Source organism: Glandiceps talaboti, chromosome 12 (assembly GCF_964340395.1).
Source record: "Glandiceps talaboti chromosome 12, keGlaTala1.1, whole genome shotgun sequence".
Classification (NCBI taxonomy): domain Eukaryota; kingdom Metazoa; phylum Hemichordata; class Enteropneusta; family Spengelidae; genus Glandiceps; species Glandiceps talaboti.
Genome location: NC_135560.1, coordinates 6,432,653 through 6,460,291, shown reverse-complemented (window position 1 = coordinate 6,460,291; position 27,639 = coordinate 6,432,653). Strand labels below are relative to the sequence as shown.

At 35.7% G+C, this 27,639-nt stretch overlaps 1 protein-coding gene across 1 annotated transcript in view; it reads left to right on the top strand.

The window, feature by feature from the left end:
• Positions 1–27,639, top strand: part of LOC144443319 (conserved oligomeric Golgi complex subunit 1-like) — a 138,650-nt gene that overhangs the window by 14,770 nt on the left and 96,241 nt on the right. The window contains exons 21-28 of the mRNA XM_078132771.1: positions 40–107; positions 681–774; positions 1,189–1,266; positions 1,978–2,054; positions 2,856–3,048; positions 3,638–3,769; positions 4,713–4,901; positions 5,985–6,142. Of these exons, the coding sequence (XP_077988897.1) occupies positions 40–107; positions 681–774; positions 1,189–1,266; positions 1,978–2,054; positions 2,856–3,048; positions 3,638–3,769; positions 4,713–4,901; positions 5,985–6,110 (957 nt within the window). The 3' untranslated portion in view covers positions 6,111–6,142. The remainder of the gene's footprint in view (positions 1–39; positions 108–680; positions 775–1,188; positions 1,267–1,977; positions 2,055–2,855; positions 3,049–3,637; positions 3,770–4,712; positions 4,902–5,984; positions 6,143–27,639) is intronic.

Genomic DNA, 27,639 nt, shown 5'->3' with positions numbered 1-27,639 from the left:
AAGTGTTAATTTTAACACATTTCTTCCTTATCTTTCCAGGCAAGTGAACCAACTGAATGGGATAAAACTAAAGCTTTGTTCTTAGAGTACTGTGATAAAGCTTACAGGTTAGTTTACAAGTTTAGTCATGTTTAGTGACTAGTCTCTGGTATTGTGCCATTGAAACCAAGGCAGACTATGGTATTTTAAAATATCATTTGGTGAATGTTCAGTGTTCAGCAGTGCTGCAGGGATGGCAATTTACAATTTGTCTGTCTGACTCTGTCTGTCTGTCTGTCTGTCTGTCTGTCTGTCTGTCTGTCTGTCAGTCAGTCTGTGTCTGTCTGTCTGTCAGTCTGTGTCTGTCTGTATGTCTGTCTGTCTGTTTGTCTGTCTGACTGACTCCATCTGTCTAGTTCTCTAGATGTGGTTATCTGTCTGTCTGTCTGTCTGTCTGTCTGTCTGTCTGTCTGTCTGTCTGTCTGTCTGTCTGTCTGTCTGTCTAACTCTCTAGATGTGGTGATCTGTCCGTCTGTCTGTCTGTCTGTCTGTCTGTCTGTCTTTCTTGTTGATTTTTCTGTGGGCCTATCTGTATGTCTTTTTGTCTATCTGTACTGTTACTTTACCAATAGCATCAGCCACTCTGAGATAAGACCATTATCAGCCTCTGTGAGATAAGACCATTATCATGTCTATTTCAGTGTGTGGACCAAGAGTAAATCTCAAGATTTGATAGGAAGATTTAGAAGCAAGATATCAGCTAATGATGGCAATACAGCTCTACAGGTTGCTACTGTAAGTACAGTGTATTGGTCTTGGTGATATAGATTATAGGCAGTGCATTATTATTAGATGTGTGGATTACTTCACACAGTTGTTATGTGTGTTGTCTTCAAAGAATAGGTGTGTGAGATTTGACTGATGTGAAGGATAGATGTAGAGTTTTCTAAGATGAAGCAGGTGCATCAACTTCTTTGACTATTTTCGTATGAATTTGAGAGGACTTGATGGAAGTTAGTGGAGTTCTTCTTTACACGAAAACATGAAAACACTCGCATAACTTCAAGTAACCTATGTCAATAATCAGTATATGTTAGAAAATGCAAACAGAAAAAATCAGATAGAGAGAAAACTATGTCCAAAGAAATTCTAAATGATTACAGATATCATAATGTTATTTTTCTTGGGTCACTGCTGTTGTAAATACAGGGATGGGAGGAGATTTCAATACAGGAAGAAACAGAAGATGGGAAAACTGTAACATCGACAATTAGACTACCTGTCCAGGTAAGGATAGTTTATATGGTAAACTTACAAAAAATTATCAATTGGCAAAAAGACATTTGCCTGAATGATGGCTTGGAAGAAAATCGTAGTCGACAAAATCATAGTCGATAGAAATCTTGTATCAAAAAAATTTGTGTACTATGACTTGTATCCAAATACAATGATTACTGATAATCTGGTTTTTCTCAACTTGTTGTTTTTTTGTATGCAAACAATTAAAACCTATGTGTGATCTCACTGTGAATATGGTGACAAAATTAATGAGAAACCACGCAAGGAATGTTTTGGTAGGAGTTTCTTATAAACTGTCTTTATAAACACTTGTGTCTGTACCATTTTTCAGTTTGTTGATCTTCATTGCAGCCCCCCCCCCCCCCCCCCCCCCGAACTTTACATACTTGAATGGCGTATAAAATTTGCATACATAATACTTTGGGAAGAGTCAAGCTAATTGAAAGATGCTGTGACGTTAGGTGTTAGTTACATATGTGTTTGAAATACATGATTTTACAAAAAGGAGGTCAGCAGAAATCCTGTGGGCTTTCCCAGGAAAGAGTACTTCTTCCCCAAAAAACTGACTTATTGGTACATGAAAAGTCGTTGGTCAGTAGTACCAAAGTCATTGGTCACAAAAGCAAGAGTCAAATATCTTACCCCCACCTCCTTGTGAAAACAGTTTCTGCTAAAATGTTTATTTCTACCCTTCCACAGGCCTCATGGTATGTGCAATCAACATTATGTAAATTATGTGAGGAAATCAACAGAGTTGGTGGACATGCAATACCAAGGTGAGGTGGAATTCAGAAGTATTATTTTGAAATATATGCAATTTTTGAATTTCACAAAATCAACTTGAGATACTTTATAATGTTACATGTTTTTCTCCTTTCCCTTTCTTGTGAATAATTGAGTTGTAGCAAATTTAAAGAAAATGGCTTTTGTCCAGCCATGTAGTCAGAGTAAATGTATTGATACTATTGTACCTCCTGAGGGCGCTGTTTAATCAAAAGAAACAATTTCCTTGCCACTAGATGGCGCTGTTTATTTGACAGGTCTATCAATAGAACGTTTAGGACCTGTATCATTATGTTTTGATGATGCATATTCAAATTGACAAATGGTTCACATATAATAATTTATCATGGCTTTGTAAATTATGTCAAAAGTATTGACTTTGATAAGAACTTTCTTTCGCAATGAGTCAAAAGAGGTTGAAATTCCATCAATTTTCATGTCCAGATAGGCTATTTTTAGTGAAAACTCTAGATTCACGCTGACAAAAATGATTTTTTTTGACATAATAATTTGAAGAAGTCACAATGAAACCCTTGGGTATGAACAGCCACTAGTACAAAGTATAGGGTAAACTTGAAAAAAAAAGGCAGTAATATCTACAAAGGAGACCCAATCTAAACAAGAGCTCAGTGGCTGAAACAGAGAATTTTAAACAAATTCTTGAAAAAAGTAGCCGGCAAAAATTGACAAGGAGCAGGGTGATTTTGCCGGCTACTGGCCCATATCTACATCCCATGCTCTTGTATCTAAAAGTACTTACAACTATTCTTACTTATTTTGTCAAAATCCACCAGATCAGCTATCCAAGAACTAATCACCTCTACTAGTGACAGTATGATTTCTACTTATGTACAAATTGTTGAAGAAGACAAGAAGGGAGATAGATCTAGTGATGATCTACCGCTAACACAGCCTAGAGCTTTACAGTTTTTATTTGATGTGAAGTTTATCAATACTCTTATGTCTGGTAGAAAGGAAGATACAAAGGTAATGATTTAGAAATATTGATTGTTAGTATATGTTGTATCTGTCTAACCCTCATCAGCCTTCTAAGAGAAGTACGCCAATGGATGAGGTCGCCTAAAACAGCATATCCGACAGACTGAATGACAGTTTCAGTTTTTTCCGGCTTCATTGTCAGTGTCTTGTGTATAACTGATGTAATACTGTGACTATTTATCATGACAACTATTCAACCACATCAGAATTGTTTAAAAAAAATATGTATTAGTAAGGTCCTTGGAAATTTGTATTTCAAATAAAAAACTATGTATGTGTGATACTAGAAATTCTATGTTTAGAACTGCACTCTGTAATTATAAATTCTGATTTGAACAATGCAGTAGTCTTGATTCATGGTTTCCATGTGGTTTAATCGATCCTTCTGCTTAGGAGAACACATTACAGTTTTGACAAGATGCATTTGTCTCGTGTGTTACTTGTAGTACATGAAGTAGTCTTTAAAGTCATGGTTTTCACATGATGTTAATCAGTCACTCTGCTTTAGGAGAACACATTTCAGTTTTGATGAGATGCCCTTCTCTCATCCTTCCTATCATATGTGTTACTTGTACAGGACAGTGTAACCCATGCCAGCAGAGTACAGCAACTAATTGATGACTTTGAAAGTTACATAGATCCATTTGACCTGGATGTGTTTACTCCTCATCTACAGTCTAATCTCACTAGACATACCATGAGATGTGCTGTAAGTACCTTAACTTATATCTGTATTTCTTATATCCTGGCCACTTGGGGGAAAGTCCAGTTCTGCCGAATTCTGTCAGGGAAAGAGAACATATTATCAATAGGTTAGATTTTAAATTGTGTTGGCCTGGGCAAAAGGGTTTGAGTGTCGAAATGACAAATAGTGTTATGTGTGAACAGGTTGTGTATTACTACATATGTACCAGGGATTACTTGCAGCTGTTCGCACGCATACTAGTGGTATTTTCACTGCAGTTGAATACGGAAAACATTGCATACCTGCATGCAAATGAGGACGCAATCATTCGTTACACACAAAATTGCGTCATCATGCTGTATGATTGTTATGGAAATTTGCCGTTTCAGATAAACATACATAATGATGACAGAACCCCATGACACATGAGTGCAAGTGTGGGTACTCAGGGTTATTTGTACTCATGCTTGCAGTGTTTTCTGCTACACATTCAAATGCTACGCTCATGAAAGTACAGGCACAAGCGAAACACAGCAAACCCTTGTGCGAATACCCCAAGTACACCACAGTTGCACTCACAGGTCATAGGGTTCTATCATTTTATTGACATAGCATGTGTAACTTGTGATTTTGATAAATGTTGATAATAAAGGAGATTTGTAATGTGCCTAATCTCTCATCATATTGGGAAAGAATTTGGAATTGTCGTATCTGAAATAAAGTGTTGCCACTTAGACACATCATGAATATGACAATCATTTGATTTCTTGGTCAACACCATGATTTCCACTCCACGTACTACTCAAAGGTGAACATGAGAACAAGTTGATCTCCTCTTTAACATAAATGAACACTTATATGAGAAACAAATGTTAAAGCCAGATTTGCGTGAGGCTTAAAACTGACCTGTGCCAATCATAGGCTAGTAAATGACTTAAAATGTTGACTTTAACTCATTATCTTACAGGTTCTGCTAGGTGCTCTTTCTAGTCCTGAAAGACCTACTTATAGTCACAGACCTGTACAGACTGGACATCATGAACAACACAATGTCTTACCACTAACACCAGGACAGGGACGATTCAGCTTACTACCACTCAGTACCTCACATACTAAATATGGTAGTAGTCAGTCACTGCTATCAAAACAGCAACAGGTAGGATTTTGTCAGTCTTTTACTACAGTCAGTCACTGCTATCAAAACAGCAACAGGTAGGGTTTTGTCAGTCTTTCACTATAGTCTGTAACTGCTATCAAAACAACAACAGGTAGGGATTTTGTCAGTCTTTCACTACAGTCTGTCACTGCTATAAAACAGCAACAGGTAGGGATTTTCAGACTTTCACTTCGCAGCTCATTACTTTAATCAAATTAACAATGTTTTGTTTTTGTCAAAATATCCCTCTATGCATTTGGTAACTGCAAACAATCATCTTTGCTCTTTAAGTTTTCATTTCTTTTTTAATCACCACTGGTACTATTCAGATGATGACAGGTACCTTTTAGTTGAATTGATCAAATTTTTCTTCATCACACAGTATGAAATATGCGGTAGAAGGTATGACAGGATGAAACTTGCAAGGCAATATATAATGTAGTCAGATTGACATAAAAACAAAGTAATTGTTCAAGGTCATGATGTGGGGGCGCTGTAGCAATTCACTGCAATGAGCTAAATTTCTCAAATGGGGTCAACAGCCTGTGATACATTGTGCATCATCAGGAAATGATTGTTACCTTGTAGTAGAAGTACCCACCATGAATATTTTTTTTTCAAAATAATTGGCAATGTAACAAAAGTTATCAGGAAATACAGAAACCTGAAAGGAAAAAGTGTATACTTAACATTTTAAAATTGGTACCACAGACAATAATTCCTGCTAAATCTTATATCATAATCAAAAGTTAATGAAAATAATTTGATCACATTTCGCTTTCATAAAATCATGTTATTTTTGTCCATGCTCGTTCAATTTCTGTTGCCGCGGTTTTTGCATTCTAACTCGATAATTTATTATATAATGTGAGGAAATAACTGTAGAATGTGATTCTGACAGATATGAAATTATGATTATTAAATTTTGAAGGAGAAAAAAAAAGGAACGAAAGATTTAGAAGTCAAGGTAAAATTTTAGATAAATGAATGTACTGAAATATTAAACTAAGCTTTCTCATTTTTAGCAATTTCATTTTCTCAATTTTTAAAAAAAAAAATTTTTGATAAATTCTTTCTTGTTAGTTGACAAGTCCAAGTTTAGACTCCATTACCAGAAGTAGTATTAAAACAGAGGAAAGTAGTCCTAACGACGCAGGATCATCACTTTACTCTAAGCTAGGATCACTGAGATCCAGCTGGTTGTCATAGAAACTGGATGAGAGAAGATCAGCATCAGAGAGGTAGGATACATACTAATTGTGTAGTAATAGCTCCCTCTGTGTGAAGTGTTCTCCATGAAAATGTCAAACACTCCAGGGAAAGTGGTACATGTTTCAATGTCACTCCTGGCTGACCCCCAGATGACCTTTGATGTGTGTCAAAAATTGCATAACATTGGCGACTGTATTTAGTCATAATATAATATTCTGAATAGAAAAATATTGATTAAAAATATGATAAAAATGATAAATTTGTTGTTGTGAAAAGTGAGGTACAAAAACAATATACGTTGTGACATTTTATCTTTCGTGTGATCAGCAGCTGAACCGTGCTTACTGCACTCAAGTCAGTAATTTGGTTTTCTCTCTATTTTGTACTTACTGTTTCTGTAGAAATGAGTGGTTTTTAGCTATACAGGAAATTTAATTTTCAAACTGAGTATACCGTTTGACTTTCGCTGTTAGAGCGGTGGCTTTCTGAACTGTGGTTTTCTGAACTGTGCTTATTACAAACGAGTCGATAATTTAGTTTTCTGTATTTCAAGAAATAGCAGTAATCATTTCCATAGTGAACCTCTAAACATTCTTTAGCTGTATTCAGAAATTTATTTTCCATGTTGTGTAGAGCATTTGTGTTTTGCGTCTAATTCACACATACTTCAACATTTAGCAAGTAGCATAGAAAATAGTCTTCAGCCTGTTCATGTCAATTATTATCCGGCGACAGGATAAACGTCCACAATGTGCTTCATCTAGGGTAGCAGTTAAAACTCGTATTACCGTAAATTGCCACTCTATCATTAGTGTTACAGACACAAAGAATGGGCTGTGTTGTCAGTAGATGTAGTCGCTTTGTGTTATCAAGTTTCTAACTACTAGAGTGGTTTTCTATCTTCCTATTATCCCGTTACAGGTGGTAATAGCTGTAATCTAACACCAGTTCCATATTTCATAGTATCATTATATCACGTGTATTATTTGCCTTAGTTGATTTAAGTCATGGAGAGACCACATGTATTTCTGATCTAGCTAATATTTACATAGAGAGACACACACACGCGTTAGTTATTCTTTGTATGTAAAATATAACGTCTGTCATAAATTGTATCATGTATCGTACTCCTAAATTGTGTTCCCTCGTCTCTCTTTAAAATCAAAATTAAGTTGTCTAAGAAATCGATAAGAATATTTCAAAATGTGAATAATTAGAGAGGAAGGAGTCCGATTTGTATGCTTTCAGAACATCGCCATCCTCCCCCGACTGACTAGATCTAACAAACCCCCCTCCCCCTCCTCGCAGCTGCTCAGCAACCAATCAGTGTTGTAGGCTACTACCTGGTAAAATGGGTACTAGTATAGTATAGTAGTTTTTATGTAAACTTTCAAATTTTTTATCTCTCAAATCCCCACTATAAGTATCTGTGTGAATAAACACAATTACAGATGTTCTGTCTGCTCTTGTCTAAAGAATGACCTTGAGGAGAAGGAATGAGGGAGAGGGAAGGCCAGAGAAAAAGAGAAGGGGGGGGGGGGGGGGTTGCTACACTATCGACTCTGAGATGGAGGACAAAGATAAAGAGAAGGGTGAGGAGTGCCAGCTCTTTGGTCTCAATCTAGTACATACAGATAAACTACCAAGAATCAAGCCATTATTTTTGGCATTCAAAATTCAATATATTTTGTTCATTTTAGTTGTTCTCTTACACCAAACATCTATGGCTCTAGCTTGTCTTTTTGTTGACTGTTTTAGACTGAAGTTTGACTATCTTATGTGCTAATTTTGTTAATTTGAAGTGACACATGACTTTGAATTGATATCAAACTAACTACCTGTGCTGTAACTATGTACATAAAAGCGAGATCTGCCAAAATGTAGAGATTACTAATTCAATTCATTTCTATTCCTTGGCTTCTCAATGTAAACACACCGTGCCAAAGAAACTGTAGTTTGTTGATTGACCTCAGCTAGTAATCACCAAAGTAAACAAAAACACTTGGCCTCATTTGAACCAGTAAAAAGTCTAATAATGAGAGTTGACAATAGTGTTTGATATAGGAAGGTTGTGTAAAGTCTGCTGCGTGTTTGGTATTAGTTTCTATGTAGATACTTTGTGTAAGGGAGGCCATACTGAAGTATAGGGATACATATAGGGGACTTTCACAAATGACATAGTAAAAATCTTCAATTATAATACCTTTCTCTTCCCCCCCCCCCTCCCCATAGAAAAGAAACATAAGCAAATCACTACAAGGTCATGAGTTGTTTAATTCTGAAGGGCATCTGAAGGTCAGAGATAACATGTCATATATATCAATCGGTGCCATTTATTAATTTCATTATTAATTATTAGGCCAAATAAAAAAAGTTGTTTGTTCCAGTTACCCGACCCCACCTAGTTTTTCACGCCCACCCTAAACTTTTTTTTTTTAGATATTTGGGAAAAATAATAATAAAATTGTGAAGTCTCGCAAGAAATAGTGAGTGTGGAAACTGACATCAACTTAAAAATACAATATAAAACTATTCTTCCAATCTGTAATGGCTGTACATCTCTGATAGGAAGAAATAAACATTTAGAAAACAATGGAAAACCTGAACAATATGAAAAATGTAATAAAATAAAATAAAAAATCTATCTACCCCACCTATTTTAAAATTGAATGTAATTGGAACCACACAATTTTTTTTTTACTCCTTATTGTTATTATTATATAGTTGTTGAAGTAATCATTTAGTTTATCTAAAGATTCTTGTTGCAATGACAAGCTCGACTAGTTCCTTAATAAAATAAAAACTATATTTGTGGTGCAGACCAGAAATTTGTTTTGTAATTCTCTACATTATCTATTTTGTGGCTCATTTGACTTGTTAATTGTGATATTTTGTACATTTGTAGATAAGTTTAGACTATTTTGTAAGCCTATAATTTATGGCTATTTAGTTATTATTGTTATACACACACACACACACACACACACACACACACACACACACACACACACACACACACACATACACACATACATACACATACATACACACACATACACACATACATACATACATACATACATACACACACATGCATACATACATACATACATACATACATACATACATACATACATACATACATACATACATACATACATACATACATACATACATACATACATACATACATACATACATACATACATACATACACACATACATACATACATACATACATACAATATTATTAATATATAGAACATATAAAATAAAGACACTAAAGGGAAAAAAAAGATTTAAAAAATAATATAAATATACAATATATTGTTTTGTTCACTTTCTTGTATTTTACTATGTTTTCGCCAAAGACCTTTTAGACAGGTGATACAGTCTATAGTTGTAAGGGAAGGGAAAATTTTCAGACCCGGTGGTCATTTTTGAAATTGAAGAAAATGAAGTGATAGGAAGTATAATCATTATCTCAAGTCAAGAGGGCATTGATAAAATAAAAAAAAGGGCCTTTAATAACCTTTCATTGTCCTTTCTATCTTGTACTGATAACACTGTAGCTTACATATTCTGTCAACACCTGAACTCCGTAATCTTTCCTGCAATTGACATCAGAAACTATATTCAAATTGTATTCTTTGTTATAAATTTAGCTTTGTTGTCATAGTTACTACTTTTCTAGCATCATAATCCACCTGGTGGTCATGTTCCATATATTCATTCCACTCTGTGCCTGTAATGAGAGCCTTTTTTTTATATGAATGTTTATATTCACAATTGAATATATTTCTAGGACATTACTTTGATACTCATAATCATTGTTGGACATCTTTGATAATTTATCAAATGGTTTATTAAGTTTTATTTTGAGAAAAATTAGGAAATCAACTTTATGAATAGTATACCAAGTATAGATGTTATTGTGATGTTTACAGACAGACAGACAGACAGACAGACAGACAGACAGACAGACACTGAGACAGATAGACACACATACACAGACAGACACAGACACAGACACAGGTATATAGATGGATGGATGGATGGGTGGATGGATGGAAGGATAGATAGGTAGATAGAGATAGACAGACAGACAGACAGGTGTATAGATAGATAGATAGATAGATAGATAGATAGATAGATAGATAGATAGATAGCGACAGACAGACAGGTGTATGAATAGATAGATAGTGACAGAGACAGACAGACAGACAGACAGACAGACAGACAGGTGAGTCTGTTGCATAGACATTATTTTAATAGGCACTATCATTGTTAGACAACTTTGATAATTTATCAAATAACATATTAAATACAATAATATTTGAGAAAAATTAGACAACCTTATTTATGGGCTATAATATAGATCGATAGTAAAAGTTATTGTGGCATTTTAATACTGACAAAACTACCAACTGTAGATTAGTAGATAGATAGCTAACAGAATCATGATTGAAAGTGACTGGTAGCATTTTAGCTCAAGGACATTGCAAGTCTTCTATATCAAGGAAGCAGCATGGGGATGTACTAATTCCCTATAGAGCAGACAGGCTTAAATAAATCCGTAAAATACACAGTCAAAATTACACAAAGTTTGAACTCCCCTGGGTGTCCATGTATGATGTATGACCTAATCTGACACTGAAGTATAGACCGTGATTATAAAACACATACCATATCCAATATATCAAAAAAAAATGTCATTAAAATTATGATTTATTTTATCAATTTACTCTCTGCTTTAATTTCACTGGCAGGGAATGAAATACTACAACGAGATAAAATAATTTTCCCTTGGCACATGTTTTCCTGTGTAAACTCACCAGTTTTCTTATTAGAAGTATGTAATATTTGGCTGTCAGTAAAACCGTCAGGTTTACCGCATCATCGGCTATTCATGCATTATTGTGAAAGATTAATGTATCTGCGCTATCATACCATCAGAAACTCATTGTGAGGACGGAGCAGGAACTGATCTAGTTTTAGCTTATACTCCGGAGAATAGAAGATAATTTCCAGTAGCAAGACGTGAGGTGTTTTGGTGTTTTTCAAATGAAGAAGTGTGCAAGTGTCATGTTACTTGTTTTGTCATGTATGCCACATTACTTCTACTTATCCGCCTCAGTTTTTTCACCTCTTTTTAGTTTCCACTGCGATGCTTTCCATTGCTACATCTCTACTTGATCACAAAATCTCCTAAATTGTTCTTGGTTTCTTTAAAAGAAAGTCCTGTGATGTGTCTTCTAGATAAGTCCTGGAAGTGAAAAAAAGTGGCAGGGACAATAATATGAAATGAAGTTTTCGCTTCTGTCCTTTGCATATTTATGACAGTACTTGCATGAAAACATGTATAAATTATTCTTTAAAAGAAAGTCCGGCAAGTAAAAAAGGAAAAGTGGACAAGAGTATGAACAGATGGCTCTTGGTATTTTAACATCACTACTTGTTTGCAAATTCTACAACCAGCGACAGGCAAGCATTTACAAGTGAAACGTTTTACAGGAAAAGTAAATAAATGAACTATATTGATAACACTTGGCACAGCATATTGGAACTAGACACTTCTATCACATTCCATGGTTTGGTAAGAACAGTTGTATGACCATTTTACATAACAGCTCACAATCGCAAACAAATTTCAAGTTACCTGGACTTTCAAGTACATATATGAAGAGGCCTTAAAACTGACATTCTTATCAAACCATGAAATGTAATACAAGTCTCTGTACTTCCAACATGCTGTGCATGCCAAGTTTTAGTAGTCAAATTCATTTATTCAATTTCCCTGTCTGTAACAAGTTTCACTTGTAAATACTTACCTGTTGCTGGTTGTAAATGTCAGTTCTTTTTTTTTTTTGAAGGAAAGTTTTATGAGTAAAAAAAGAAACTCGTCACTTCAGCTTTCGTTCTTTTTTAATTTTATGTCATTACTTAATCCCAAATTGTGCCGAAAGATTGTGTCTGTGTATGAATGAAAGTTGTACAGGTGATAATAATAAAAGATACCAATAGTTTAAAACTGTCGAAACTCTTTGTGTTTTTATGATGACAAATTCCCATATAGGAAAGTCCTACCTAAAGTGAAAAAAGTATAAGAGACCAAATGTGTGGAACAACATCTACATATCAACATCTTTATAATTTCTGTTCTTTTCCTGTATTATCTATTCAAAAGTGTTATCAAGAGTGATTTAAGAACAGATTGAATTTCCAAACTTATTAGTATAAGTTGCTAATATCAAATTTGCTGAAATGTATTACATGGACTTTCATCTATAAACTGATAGCAATATAAAGTAGCTTTGAACACCTGGTGACCTTTAACCTTTGACCTAATTCTGAACATCATTCATCACAGCCGAAAAGACGTCTGGAACGAGCTATGTGTATTTCAGATTATTTTGTAGTAATAACACTCCTATTGTCATTTTGACTTCCAATGATGAATCTGTGGGTTCTTTTGGCCTTTAAACCGGGGTTATCAATCACATACCGTTTTAAGATTTCTCTCCCGCTGTCCTAAGATATGAGATAAGACAACAGCTAACATGGTTTTGATTTCAACAGACATCCTTCTCAAGCACTGCAGTCTTCTTTTCCTTCAAAACAAGTCCTAAGGAATGATCAATCACATTGGATGAAAATTATGAATTTGTTTGGCTGACTTTTCCATAGGTTGTAGATGTCTTCTTTGTCAAGATATAGATTTACTAACTAATGGCTATGTAATATATCCGAATACTCTAATTAGATATGCAAGTAACATTCATATCCAAACCTGGTTTATTATTGGCCGTTAAATGAAAATAAACATTTGCAAATCATTAATCAAATTAGTACTTTGATTAAGTCTAAACCTCATATCAACTCTTTAATCTACGTAAATCACCTAATTAATATGCAATAAAGGCTTTGAATATAGTAACACCCAGACAATTCATGTTTGTACCGAGTATGTAAATCACCTAATTAATATGCAAGAAAGGTTAGGAATATAGTAAACCCAGACATTTCATTGTACTAAGTAACATGCAGATTACGAGATCTGATATAAATCACCTAATTAATATGCAAGAAAGGTTAGGAATATAGTAAACCCAGACATTTCATTGTACTAAGTAACATGCAGATTACGAGATCTGATATAAATCACCTAATTAATATGCAAGAAAGGTTAGGAATATAGTAAACCCAGACATTTCATTGTACTAAGTAACATGCAGATTACGAGATCTGATATAAATCACCTAATTAATATGCAAGAAAGGTTAGGAATATAGTAAACCCAGACATTTCATTGTACTAAGTAACATGCAGATTACCTGATCTGATATAAATCACCTAATTAATATACAAGAAAGGCTTGGAATATAGTAACACCCAGACAATTCATGTTTGTACCGAGTATGTAAATCACCTAATTAATATGCAATAAAGTTTTGGAATATAGTAAACCCAGACATTTCACTGTACTAAGTAATATGCAGAGTACCTGATCGATATATAAGGGTACTAAGTATTCTAAATAAATTCTGATGTACAACAAAGTCTTATATATGGTCATATTCTTAGCTCAAGAAATACATTTAGGTTATTGATTAACGTAAGCAATCAAAATTCCAACTACTTTATCATTTTTACTTGATTTTGAAATGGCTTTGAATGCCAGGATATCAGACGAAAACAGACTCTTTATGAGCTTGACTAATGATAAATTTTATCCTACAGCAGAATCAATTGTGAACCAAATCACTACATCTAAGTTGCCATGGCAATGGGGTTACTGTATGCCTCCTCAGGTATCGTGCCTCGCTTAGAGAGCTGATTAACACACCAAGATTAATCATATAATTGGTAAAGTAAAAGCTTTTTTGGCAAGCAAATCTCTTGAAATCAAAGCCAATACCATAGAAAATACAACATTTCATGTGATAAAGAAGGTAGCACAAGGATGTCTCGGAATAAGATATGAATATAATATAGTAGTTAAGGGTTATAAAATTAATGAAAAAATTCTCTTAGTTCCCTAGTCATTTTATCAGTGTTTTGTTGGGAGCAATACGTTAATGAAAATCTCTCTTGAATCCTCAGATGGTTCACCAAAGTTTCCCCCCACAAGTGTTTCTTTGTTTTGTTTAAGGCAATAAGAAGTTAAAAATCCAATTTTAATAGTTCCATAGCTGTTTTACTAGTGCTCCCTTTCAGTGTTTGTGTTGAGAATAATAATGACGTTAAAATCCGCCATAGTTTACTAGCGATCCCTACCTGTGTTTTATGTAGGGTTATTAGTAGGCAAACAGTTATAGAGCCTCCATGCTCCATGTCGCCATCAGTTTATTACTGTTTAGTCAAAGGTTGTGGACTAACTAGATTCTACTAATAGTACCTGGTTCTCCTCCACACCTGTCACCTGTGTCACTCCACCATCATTAAAATTGCTTGATTCTCAGGAAAGTACTTGATTTTCAGGAAACTCTTCCTAAGTTTATCAAATTTCCTTCTGTATTATTACCAGTCGTTCTCATTACCTGAAATAGAATTTTACTCCCTAGGCACATCAGAGAAGTAGCAATGATGTGATTCTTATGACTTGACATATGCTATACATACATTATTGTATGAATGTGGGAGAATAAGGTAACCAAGTTGTTTCTATTTTGATCCTCTAGTATGAGGTTAAATGGTATTACAGGTATCGAGAATAAGTTAACCTTCTTGTTTCTATTTTGATCCTCTAGTATGAGGTTAAATGGCATTACAGGTACTGAGAATAAGTTAACCTTTTTGTTTCTATTTTGATCCTCTAGTATGAGGTTAAATGGCATTACAGGTACTGAGAATAAGTTAACCTTTTTGTTTCTATTTTGATCCTCTAGTATGAGGTTAAATGGCATTACAGGTACTGAGAATAAGTTAACCTTCTTGTTTCTATTTTGATCCTCTAGTATGAGGTTAAATAGTATTACAGGTATCGAGAATAAGTTAACCTTCTTGTTTCTATTTTGATCCTCTAGTATGAGGTTAAATGGTATTACAGGTACTGAGAATAAGTTAACCTTCTTGTTTCTATTTTGATCCTCTAATATGAGGTTAAATGGTATTATAGGTACTGAGAATAAGTCAACCTTCTTGTTTCTATTTTGATCCTCTAATATGAGGTTAAATGGCATTATAGGTACTGAGAATAAGTTAACCTTCTTGTTTCTATTTTGATCCTCTAGTATGAGGTTAAATGGCATTATAGGTATCGAGAATAAGTTAACCTTCTTGTTTCTATTTTGATCCTCTAGTATAAGGTTAAATGGTATTACAGGTACTGAGAATAAGTTAACCTTCTTGTTTCCTCTAGTATGAGGTTAAATGGTATTACAGGTACTGAAAATAAGTTAACCTTCTTGTTTCTATTTTGATCCTCTAATATGAGGTTAAATGGTATTACAGGTACTGAGAATAAGTTAACCTTCTTGTTTCTATTTTGATCCTCTAGTATGAGGTTAAATGGTATTATAGGTACTGAAAAAGTATAGAATGTGCCATTTCTTATTGGTTTCTGTGTGGTTTTATCACAGTGAACAGTAATGTGAAAGAGGCAGTAACACCAAGTATGAGTCTCTGTCATGCATATAAAGTGAATTAGGAATTATGTTTTGGTAAAATGTCATTGCAGCCATCAGAAGATGTGTTCAAAATAGTGACAAATATGAAAGATAAATGCATAAATATTAAAATTGAATATTTGGAGATATGGTTTATGATAGATTCTCAGCTAACACTATAAAGGACCATTTTTGTAGGTGAAGTTGTAAAATTTATTAGTATTTAGTGTTGGCCAAAAAAAAGGTGGCATGTGAGAGTGCCAACACTGTACTGTATTATTACTGTATTCAAATTTTGTATAACCTTTTGGGGAGCCAATGGGGAAAGCACACCAGTCTCAAACATTGTTTTCCATATGGTCTCTGTGTTACAGCCATTACAGATTGGAAGAACAGTTTTATATTGTCAGTTTCTGCATCCACTATTTCTTGCGAGACTTTACAATTTTTGCAATTTTATTTCATTCTTTCTCAAATACGTAAAAAGAGAGTTTAGTTTAAGAGTAGTTTAGTGAAAAACTACGTGGAGATGGGAAAACCAGAACCAAACAATTTTTTTTAGGCCTTTATTTATTTGAATTGTGGTGTTTGTATTCAAAAGGTGTGTTACTTTGCAAAGTAAAGAAGTTAAGAATATATTAGATAGTTATGACCTGCGTAGTGACAAATTGTGCGTTTATAAGTAATTTCGTACAATTTGCAAATATATTTTACACACTTAACACAAGTTTAGAAAGTAATCATATTTCATTCACTATGGATTATTATATATAAAGCTTACACACACAAAAAATGACACAATTCAACATGTGTATGATTTATTAAAATACTCATGACAAGAAAAATTCTTTATGATTTAAAATATAGATCAATCTGTCAAGAACATCAAAGTTGTGAAATCATTCAGCTGTTCTAGTGATAATCTGGAAATGTGATTTGTGTCTTCTTCAAAACTAAAAGTCTTACAGCGGCGATGTAGGAGGGACTAATTTATCATAGATATTCTTACCATGTTCTCATCTCAACAGAGCTACTTACATACTATGAACCGGGAAATTTTCGCGGAAGACTTACTTTCACTAATTTCGCTGGAAGATAAAAACACAAAAATAAGTAAGGACTAGAATGCCACCTTGTACAAGAACACAATATACCTGTCTGGTAATTAGTGAAAATTAGGCTTTGAGATCTTGCTGAAAACTGTAAAATCGCAAAATTTTCTAGTAGTGAAAATATCTAGGTTTACAGTAAATTGTTCATCCCTGTATTTGCTTTAACCCTCAAATTTCAGAATTAGTAAACTTATACTTGGTTAAGTATGCCTAATTTAAATGTCTTTTTAACAAACTTGAAAACAACTGACCAGGACATTACAACAGAGACTAAAGGTGCACAACAGAACTGACTGCTACATCCCTACTTTCAATAAAAACAAAGACCAAACTTCAGAAACTATTTTTGTATTCTGGAAAAAGTCAATTTATTTGTGCCTTGTTATTACAACAGGAACTGAAGTAACAACAGAAATGACTCCTGTATTCTTAGGTTCACTAACAGAAAAGACCAAATAGCAAAACTGACCTTTCTGTATTCAAAGGAAAGTAAATTTTTTTGTAGCATTACACATTACAGGAGGCATTAAAGCAACAACAGAACTGACTCTTACATCCTTAACACGTCCACTAACAGCAAAGACCAAACAGCATAAGATTACATTTCTATATTACAGCCTCCGCAAGGAAAAGTAAATTTATTATTTTTCAGGGACTCAGCTGCGTGTCGTAAAGTGATGTTTCACCTGAAGTGCTGTCTAATCATGAATATAGGTCAGGACAGTAATATATATTAAAACATGTCTTGATTTGACAATGACCATTGCCGATTAAAGCCATGTGTATTCATCTTATTACCCCTGATACATGAGGCAGAACATCAATGAAAGTAACAGTACTCTCCAAGGACTCACCAAGTCAGATAGCAGTGAAAGTACAACAGCTGAGTATCTTGTCTAACCTAGACTTCTCAGTCATGTGTAATTGATTGGACTCATCCCTCAAAGCCAGCTGCTTCGTACTCTCATCAAGTATGCAGTAGAAATGTTTGCCATTTGTATTTTTTTTTGTCAGCTATTGATGCCAGCCAAGTAGGTTTCTGGGGAACTGGACCTGGAGTTCAAAATGTCAGAAAATGATGCCACAATAATAGGTTGCTATGGCTTAGAACTCAAAATTTCATCGATGGCTAAGATGACATACTTGGGCTCAGAACTTGAAATTCAAGTGTGAGCTGAAATGCTTCACAAAACAAGGTTTTCAGGGCACGTAATTTGAAATTCAAACACCAGCCAACTGACCTACAAAGCAAAGTTTTCAGGGCATAGAACGTGCATTTCAATTGTTGGCCAAACTGATATACAAAACAAAGTTTTCAGGGCATGGAATGTGAAATTCAAATGCCAGCCAAACTGCTATGCGAAGCAAAGTTTTCAGGGCACAGAACATGAACTTCAAATGCCAGACAAAGTGCTATGCAAAAGAAGGTTTTCAGGACACAGAATGTGAAATTAAAACGCCGGCCAAAATACTAAACAAAACAAGGCTTTCAAGGCATAGAAGTTAGAACATGAAATTCAAATGCCAACCAAACTGTCATACTGAACAAGTTGCCCTGGGCACAGAAATTGAATTTCCATTGCTACCCCTAGATGTCGTGCAACTTGGCTTTTGTGACTTACAGCTCCTTTCATGTTAGCGTTCACGAGTTCATGCAGATACCAATAAGAAACTGTACAAGCTACACTTTACAGCATGTAAGATAGCAAGCGTGAATGAATAGTTTCTTGTCGAAATGAAATTAATTAATGTGCCACCATCAAATGCAGACATCGAACACTGGCATCTGTGTGTCTGTGTCTAGTTGCAGTACATTTAAATGGTTTATGTCATTTTGACAAAATGTAGCACTAAATTACAATCTGGCTATCGTGGCCTATGGCTTAATGGTTTCTGCATGGTTGCATCAAACAGAGCCAGTGAACACTAACATGAAACGAGCAGTAGAACTTCCTTGTACACAATTTTATATATTGACAATGATATATATGATATTGGCATATTTGCTTTTGCAGGTATAAGTACATTATTCACAAATATTTTTCTCCATTCAGGCAGAAAAGTCTTGTGACCTACATATTGGGATGTGTTACTTCTTGTCTTTGGCCGGAAGCGACAAGGCCCCTTAGGTCACTACTATTTCTTTTGAATGAAAAATTGTATAGGTGAATAGTATCTAATTGTAAAAAGGAAAAATACATATTATGTTACTTATTCGTTGCTCCAAGATTTTCCATAGCCTGAGAACACTTGTGAATACATTAGGGTTTCCTAACAGACAGTAGATTTCAAGAACAGACTATTGATCACTACGTACAAGTGAAAACTGAATATTGACTATCATCCGTGGTTTTTGATGTAGGTTGCAGTAGATGGATAGCAAAATGAGTTCTCTCCTCTCCAAAGCACTGAAGACCTTACCCTAAAAACCCCACCACTATACATACATGAAACCATAAACCCTCCACCAACGTTGGTGGAAGGTCTATGGTTACACCTGTCTTGTATCTGACATGTACATAGAAATCAATACAAATCAGCAGCCAACAGAATAGTGATGATAGTCAAGATGAGACAAGATAACACAGATGGTATAGTAGGAGATTAGCTTTAAAGACATGCATAAAATAGACAAATAACTGGAAATGGGAACTGGAAGCTTTTCACTTGACAAGTGTACCACCTGCGTGTGTTAAATCACGTCCGATTCGTGACAACCACTCAAAGAGAAGAAAAGAACTGGAGTGAATCACGGAATGAGTGTACTAAGACTCGTTGGAAAGTCAGTCATTCCAACCCACGTTATCTTTATACAGTAAAATTTGATGCAACTCAAATACTAAGAGAATTCCGTGAGCAACTCATGGTTTCCAGGGAAAAGCTGTTGTATGTATTATTACTATTCAAGAATAGCATACAGTATGCACTGTGCATTCTCAGGTATCAAATACGTAAAGCTAGACTGGCATTTTAGTGCTTGCACAATTTGTGAATATCCTACAGGGAAACTGTGTGTGAAATTTAATAACAGAACATTGAAATCCAATAATGTTCATTAAAGACTTTTTCTGTTGACATGTCACCATTTTCTGACCTCAAATTCAGACGTAATTTTGTTCAGAGGTATGAAACAAAGGTTCAATAGTAGTACTGTCTGTCTGTCTGTCTGTCTGTCTGTCTGTCTGTCTGTCTGTCTGTCTGTCTGTCTGTCTCTGTCTGTCTGTCTGTCTGATGTGTGTCTGTGTGATGTGTCTGTCTGTGTGTCTGATGTGACTGTCTGATGTGTCTAGGTCTATCTGATGTGTGTGTCTGTATGTCTGTCTGTCTGTCTGTCATCAGAATCAGAATTACTTTGATGAGTTCTTTTAGATGAACGAAAAAATGTATTGGTGAATAATATCTCATTGTAAAAAGGAATAATACGTCTATCTGGCTGTACTCTCTGTTTGTTTCTGTCTGCTGTCTATCTGTTTTGTCTGTCTCGTTATCTGTGTGTGTGTCTTCATGTCGATGTATATGTATGAATCACATGATAGACGACAATTATTTGAAACCAAAATTTAATGTCATGGATGTACATCAGTATTAAATGTGTCATTTCTGGTGATAATATATTACAATATGAAGAGAAAGAAGTATACTATTTGATCCAAATGTTATCTGTTACAAAATTTATTGAAATTTGTCTTTACTGTTCTACCCTTTGCTTCACAAAAATACTTGATAAACCCATGAAGGTATAACTTGTTTTCTTACCCATGATGTGTGTATGTCATTCAATAGTGACACACAATATGAAAAGAATGTATTTAGGTCATTGAAGGGGGAATGGAATAGCACAGGTGCACTAATAATGTTCAACCCCCCCACCCCCTCCCCATAACCTCCCTAACTCATTACTATAGTTGTGTGTTTATCAGTGTGAGAATTATTTTAGCAGAATACACGCAAATACTTTTTGTGCTGAAATAAGTTCTGCTAACATACTTCACGAGTTGTCATACTCCTGCATTCAGCTGTTTTTAGGAAGGCGACTGTCACCAACAGTTGCGCTGAATATGGCTGGATAAGTTATTTACAAAGAAGTCTCCAATTTCCTTCCTCTTGCATTGCCCATCAAATTAAAGTATGCCCCCAAAACATCCTAAATTCCACCAAGATTTTCCATGTACCATGAGTAAATAGAATCACAGTACAAGAAGACCGAGTCACTTCAACTAGATGGAAAAATGACATTGACACACTCAGGTGTTTGTACCATAACCAGGATATGACCGTGAACTACAAATGTATTCATGTGTAAAGTTTGTCCTTGAACTTGTATGACCTGAAATGACAAACAGGAAGTGATTGTCTATGATATCAGGTGTAGACACATAGCCTATAATTAGCAAACGCTTGATAATGCATAGATGCCATGCTGTTGAATAATTTACACCAACCAGGTGGAGGTTAAAAAAGTAGTAACTTACAGTCAGCTCTGTATAGACTTTGTCCAAACTAAAGTATAAATAGATTCTCTTAAATCTGTTAAATTTGTTTATGGCCACTGGTGGTCAGTGTATTTGTTAATGTTTGAGATTTTGGAAACCTCGTTTGCTATGTTTTAGTTCTCTCATCATTATTCAAATTGGATGTTTGTGTCTAGAGCACCACTCATATATGAAAAACATGTGCATTAACAATCAATGTCCCCCTCCTCCTTATTCACTTCTACTCTTCCCTCTTCATTGCACTCCTGTTCATCCCACCCTTCCTTTTTTTACCCCTCCTTGTACATCCCCACCTGTCCTTTTTCACTCCTCCTTGTACATCCCACCCTTAGCCTGTTCATCCCACCCTTCCCTTTTTCACCCCTCCTCGTACATCCCCACCCTTGCGTTTTCATCCAACCCCTCCTTCCTTCTTCACCACTCCTCCTACATTCCAATTCTTCCTTCTCACCCCTCATTCATTTCCACTCTTCCTTGTTTACCCCTTCTTTGATCATCCCAGCCATGTTCATCCCCTCCTTGTAAATTCATCCCCCTCCCCCCACTATTTCATTACTATAAGGAAATGACGTTAAGCTGCCTGCCTTATATCACCATCATTTGATAGTTGTATTTAGAATTATGTAAAGAAATGTAAATGTGACTGACATACAGATGTGTAATAATAGTTGACATGAATTCCAAGTGGTGATTCACCAAATCAGGGCTGAGTCAAAGTACTTATTTTATCTTGCTATTCTCCAGTCACCATTGCACGACTTGTCATTCAAATCTTGATTTATTTCTTTTGACCAGTAGAGAAACAAAATGTCACAATTTGATGGTTTGTGGTGATTCACCAAATCAGGGCTGAGTCAATGTACTTATATTATCTTTCTATTCGCCAGTCACCATTGCACGACTTGTCATTCAAATCTTGATATCTCTTTTGACCAGTAGAGAAACAAAATGTCACAATTTGATGGTTTGTGGTGATTCACCAAATCAGGGCTGAGTCAAAGTACTTATATTATCTTTCTGTTCTCCAGTCACCATTGCACGACTTGTCATTCAAATCCAGATTTCATAGATCTCTCTTATTTGCCAGTAGAGAAACACAGTGTCATCTCAATCAGAACCTTCTTATCAAGTTTTGCTGAGATTACTTGTAAAACAAAGTTCAAGATTTTAACATTGAAGGTAGCTAAGAATAGTTGTGATAATCCCACTGGGGACTGCAGTAAGTGCTCCTGTTGGCATGGAATACAACTTTACTGAGATTATTTGAAGTACAAGTTTAGCTGATGAGATTTTTAATCTAGCTGGATATGACTTTTATGGACTTGGTTTTAGAAAGTGGCACCTACTTAGAACTTGAGTAGGCACGTAATCTACAACTGCCAACATCAGATCATGGATGAACCGAACCTGTTACAAACAGGGAAAGTAAACAAATGAATTGGATTAATAACACGTGGCTGAGGCATGTTGGAACAGCAGAGACTTGTATTACACCCCAGGTTTGATAAGTTTTATGGTTGCTTTATGTGTACATGAAATGCCAGGGGAACTGTAAATTTGTTTTTGAATGTGAATTATGATGTAAAGAGGCCATACAACTGTTCTTATCAAGTGAAGAAATGTAATACAGGTCTCTGTACATCCAACATGCTGTACCAAGTGTTATTATTATTCCAATGTAGTTGTTTACTTTCCCTGTTTGTAACAGGTTCTGTTCGTCCACGGTCTGATATCAGCAGTTGTATATCACCAACTTTTTATATGGTCATGCTGTAACCTCCTACACTTGAGTAGGGCATGTAAGCCTTACAACTGACTTTTAAGAAGTCCTTACGTGGTCAGGCTGTAATGGTTCTGTGCATTTGTAGCATGAAACTAGGGAGAGATTATTGTACTTGTGGAGACTTTTTATGTACATTATTTTCAAGAAATTTGATATTCAGCTTTAATGGTATACTTTGAATATTGTAATTAAACCAACCAAAATAGCATCAAAAGTCCAAGTCTGATCAAACCATAGTTGTTTTAAGTTTGTGTATCACCAACTTAGCAGAGATTTAGTATAACAAGAGCTTTGTACATTAACGTTGAGAAATTAGATACGCAGGTTATATTATACATTGGAAATAGTTGTGAAACCAAAAATAGCACCACAGCGTAGAATCACATGGGGGTGGGGATACCACAGGCCAGGTCTGGTAGGGGTGTGCAGCCAATGCTGCTAACCCCAGACCCCATTTTAGACCCATTTTGACCAAAAATGAATATCCCATTTTAGATCATTCAAGTTTTTTGAAGACCCCATTTTTAGATCAAAATAGATAATCACCGATATGAAAATGTCAACCAGGGAAATTCCGACCTAGTCGAGACTTTATTACTTTCCTACCAGGATCCCATTTTAGACCAAACAGAATTGAAAGTTTTGTATAAAAAGTGGACCCCATTGTAGAGTTCTTATCTCTATAAAAATTACAGTACCCATGTCAGACCAAAGGGTGAATAACCCCACCCCAAAGGGTAACACATATACATACAATGTATACCCAATAAGCGGGAGTACCCCCACCCCCACCCCCACCCCTCCACCCGGGGAATCACATGACCGAGAGGAGATGTACCATATTTAAGCAAAAAGGCACAATATGGCATAAGCTGCAAATGGATGTTTTCTTTCTGTAAGTCTAACATGAGTACAAGTAATGCTGTAAAACTTCCAAATGATAGCCAAGCAGTAGAGACAAGTGTAGAGAAAACCACCTGCCTCAAATATCTTTATTATGGGTCAAAACTCAATCATTGAGTATGATCATACTGTAGTTAAGTCTTTGGAGAAAGGTTCTCACTCAGTTGAAAAAAACTACTTTGTTATTATCATGTTAGAGAGAGAGAGAGAGAGAGAGAGAGAGAGAGAGAGAGAGAGAGAGAGAGAGAGAGAGAGAGAGAGAGAGAGAGAGAGAGAGAGAGAGAGAGAGAGAGAGAGAGAGAGAGAGAGAGAGAGAGAGAGAGAGAGAGAGAGAGAGAGAGAGAGAGAGAGAGAGAGAGAGAGAGAGAGAGAGAGAATGAATTGAAGGTCAGTCTGATTTTGGTAAAAACACACACACACACACAAAATAGCATTACTGTAATGAAAGTTAATGGCCTTTGATAATCCTATGTAGGACGCACTGAGATTTACAATGAGTAGCATTATTTCCACTTGATTAGTCAAGTCACCTGACCAGAAAATATCTGAGCTGTTAATGCTGAACTTGCACGCTATCATAGCAAGGATGGCTACTGAATACAGCATGGGTCATTACTATCTCAGTATAGCTTACCAGCAGAGCCATTCAACAACAGAACAGCCAGTTAGAAGTAGTTCAAGCCTTGAGACTTTCACCTGTGTTGCCATGTTATTTTTGATAGTAACTTGCAAACCCGCCATATTGAATGTTGCATCATGTGCAATGTGATAATAAATACTAATCAATTAGCATTGTAAACAATATTGTTACATTGTTTATAACCAGGAATGATCAATTCATAGTCACCCTGATGTTTGTGGGAGGTTAATTTTATCAGTAGCTCCAGATTAGGTATTATGATAACCACAGATAATCCCATAGTCCTTTGCATCTGAGCATGCTCAGTTTGGATTGCAAGTTCCCTATTGGGGTATTATATTTTCAATCAGATAACCAACAATATATTCACTGGAAATTCCTAAAATACCAATAATTGGACATTGTACATGTTAATTAGTGGTCTATTTTACAGGGTCGTATCTATAAGTAGTATAGTGAAAAGTTAAAATTCAATGGGGGGGGGGGGGGGGGGGGGGAGACGACGACTGATTTTTGGGTGTGGACCCAAAAATCAATACAATTGGATATATTGCACCATACTATGTGTACTACTACACAAATATACCCAGGCATGATTCAGTACTGTTCAGGTATACTATAATATACGTCAGACTTGGTAAATCTAACAAAAAAGTATATGGATTGATATGATAGTAATCTTCACAACTTAGAGACGTGGGCATTGCCTACTGAGATGACTCAACTATGTATTTAGTTGAACTGAAGTTCACAAACTTAATGTTGTAGGCATAGGGAGGTTGGAAGGCAGAGATGACTGGCCTGTATGTGTGACAGTGTATGTGTGTTTGTGTGTGTGTGTGGGGGGGGGGGGGGAGACAGCAATTGAGCTGTGCAAAAGTTCACATACTTATTGTTCCAGCACCTGTTTTATTGTACACCTGTGAGGATATTCAGATTAGAATTTCTTTGCAGCTTACATGTGAAAAGTTTATGGTGTAGCATACAGATTTTGTAAGGGGGGAACTGTGTCTCAAACGTACGTGTGTGGACCATTAGTTCAACTAGTCAACTAATGTTCCACAAACTTATGTTTGAGTCATGGTTTCTTGTACACCTTGTGGGGGGCTTACAGATTAGAAGGATAGTAATTCTAAATCTTGTATTTGATACATTGAGGTGGTAGTATACTGAGATTGTAAGGTAGAGATTACTGACATCCAGATAGCAGATGAGCTGTGTGTGACAAGACAGGTTTTCTGTACACCTTAGAGGAAGCTCAACATCCGAGGAAATTTTCCTAGGTACAAACTGAAGTTCAAACAGTATTATAGACTTGGGTGGTATTTATGAGTGTATCAAATTTATAACCTAGATGATATCAGCGGCATCAGATCTCAAAATCTCTCTTTGCAGCCACGGACGGCAGAGACTCTAGACTACAAAATATACATTTAAAAAAAACTTTACCTAGATTTTTGATGTTACCAAAAAAAAATTTTTTTTTACAAGTATATTCAGGTCCATAATGTGAAATAGGTGCATAGCTTGTGAACACGATGGTAAATCATAATTGGTACAGATATTGTAAGTCTAAAGGCTAGATTTAATTGCATCAGGTGGATAGGAAATGTACTCCTGAAAAGAAACTATATAGTGAGTCTTATTAACGATTAGAAATTGTCATTAAAATGTAAGCCTGAGCTTAGCCTGGATTTGCACCTGGGGAGTCTATCTTTACAACCAGAGAAATTTGTCTGTTATGTTGAAAGGTAATGTATGACTTGATATAAAGTGTCTTTAGTCTGTTAGGTACACCTTGACAGGACTCCCTCAGTCCAGTGTACCCTTCGATAGCCAAATTTTGTTGTTCAAGGTCAAAATGGTAAAACTGGCATTTCTTGTGATTCACCACATAGTAAGAAATAGGGGACACTAAATTTTCGTGCGTCACTAGAAATTGTGTTTGTCAGTTGCGTGTGAAATTCGAGTAGAGGGCACACTGGCTCTCATGCATCAGTCAAACAGGCTGATAAGGATGGAGCGACACGACATGTTTAGAAACCTAGGTACAGAAGGTACCATAGTCTAGTGTTTAGAAACCTAGGTACAAAAGGTACCGTAGTATAGTGTTTAGAAACCTAGGTACAGAAGGTACCATAGTCTAGTGTTTAGAAACCTAGGTACAGAAGGTATCGTAGTGTAGTGTTTAGAAACCTAGGTACAAAAGGTACCGTAGTATAGTGTTTAGAAACCTAGGTACAGAAGGTACCATAGTCTAGTGTTTAGAAACCTAGGTACAGAAGGTACCGCAGTGTAGTGTTTAGAAACCTAGGTACAGAAGGTACCATAGTGTAGTGTTTAGAAACCTAGGTACAGAAGGTACCGCAGTGTAGTGTTTAGAAACCTAGGTACAGAAGGTACCATAGTGTAGTGTTTAGAAACCTAGGTACAGAAGGTACCATAGTCTAGTGTTTAGAAACCTAGGTACAGAAGGTACCGCAGTGTAGTGTTTAGAAACCTAGGTACAGAAGGTACCATAGTGTAGTGTTTAGAAACCTAGGTACAGAAGGTACCATAGTGTAGTGTTTAGAAACCTAGGTACAGAAGGTACCGTAGTCTAGTGTTTAGAAACCTAGGTACAGAAGGTACCATAATGTAGTGTTTAGAAACCTAGGTACAGAAGGTACCGTAGTCTAGTGTTTAGAAACCTAGGTACAGAAGCTACCTTAGTCTAGTGTTTAGAAACCTAGGTACAGAAGGTACCATAGTGTAGTGTTTAGAAACCTAGGTACAGAAGGTACCATAGTGTAGTGTTTAGAAACCGAGGTACAGAAGGTACCATAGTGTAGTGTTTAGAAACCTAGGTACAGAAGGTAACATAATGTAGTGTTTAGAAACCGAGGTACAGAAGGTACCGTAGTCTAGTGTTTAGAAACCTAGGTACAGAAGCTACCATAGTGTAGTGTTTAGAAACCTAGGTACAGAAGGTACCATAGTGTAGTGTT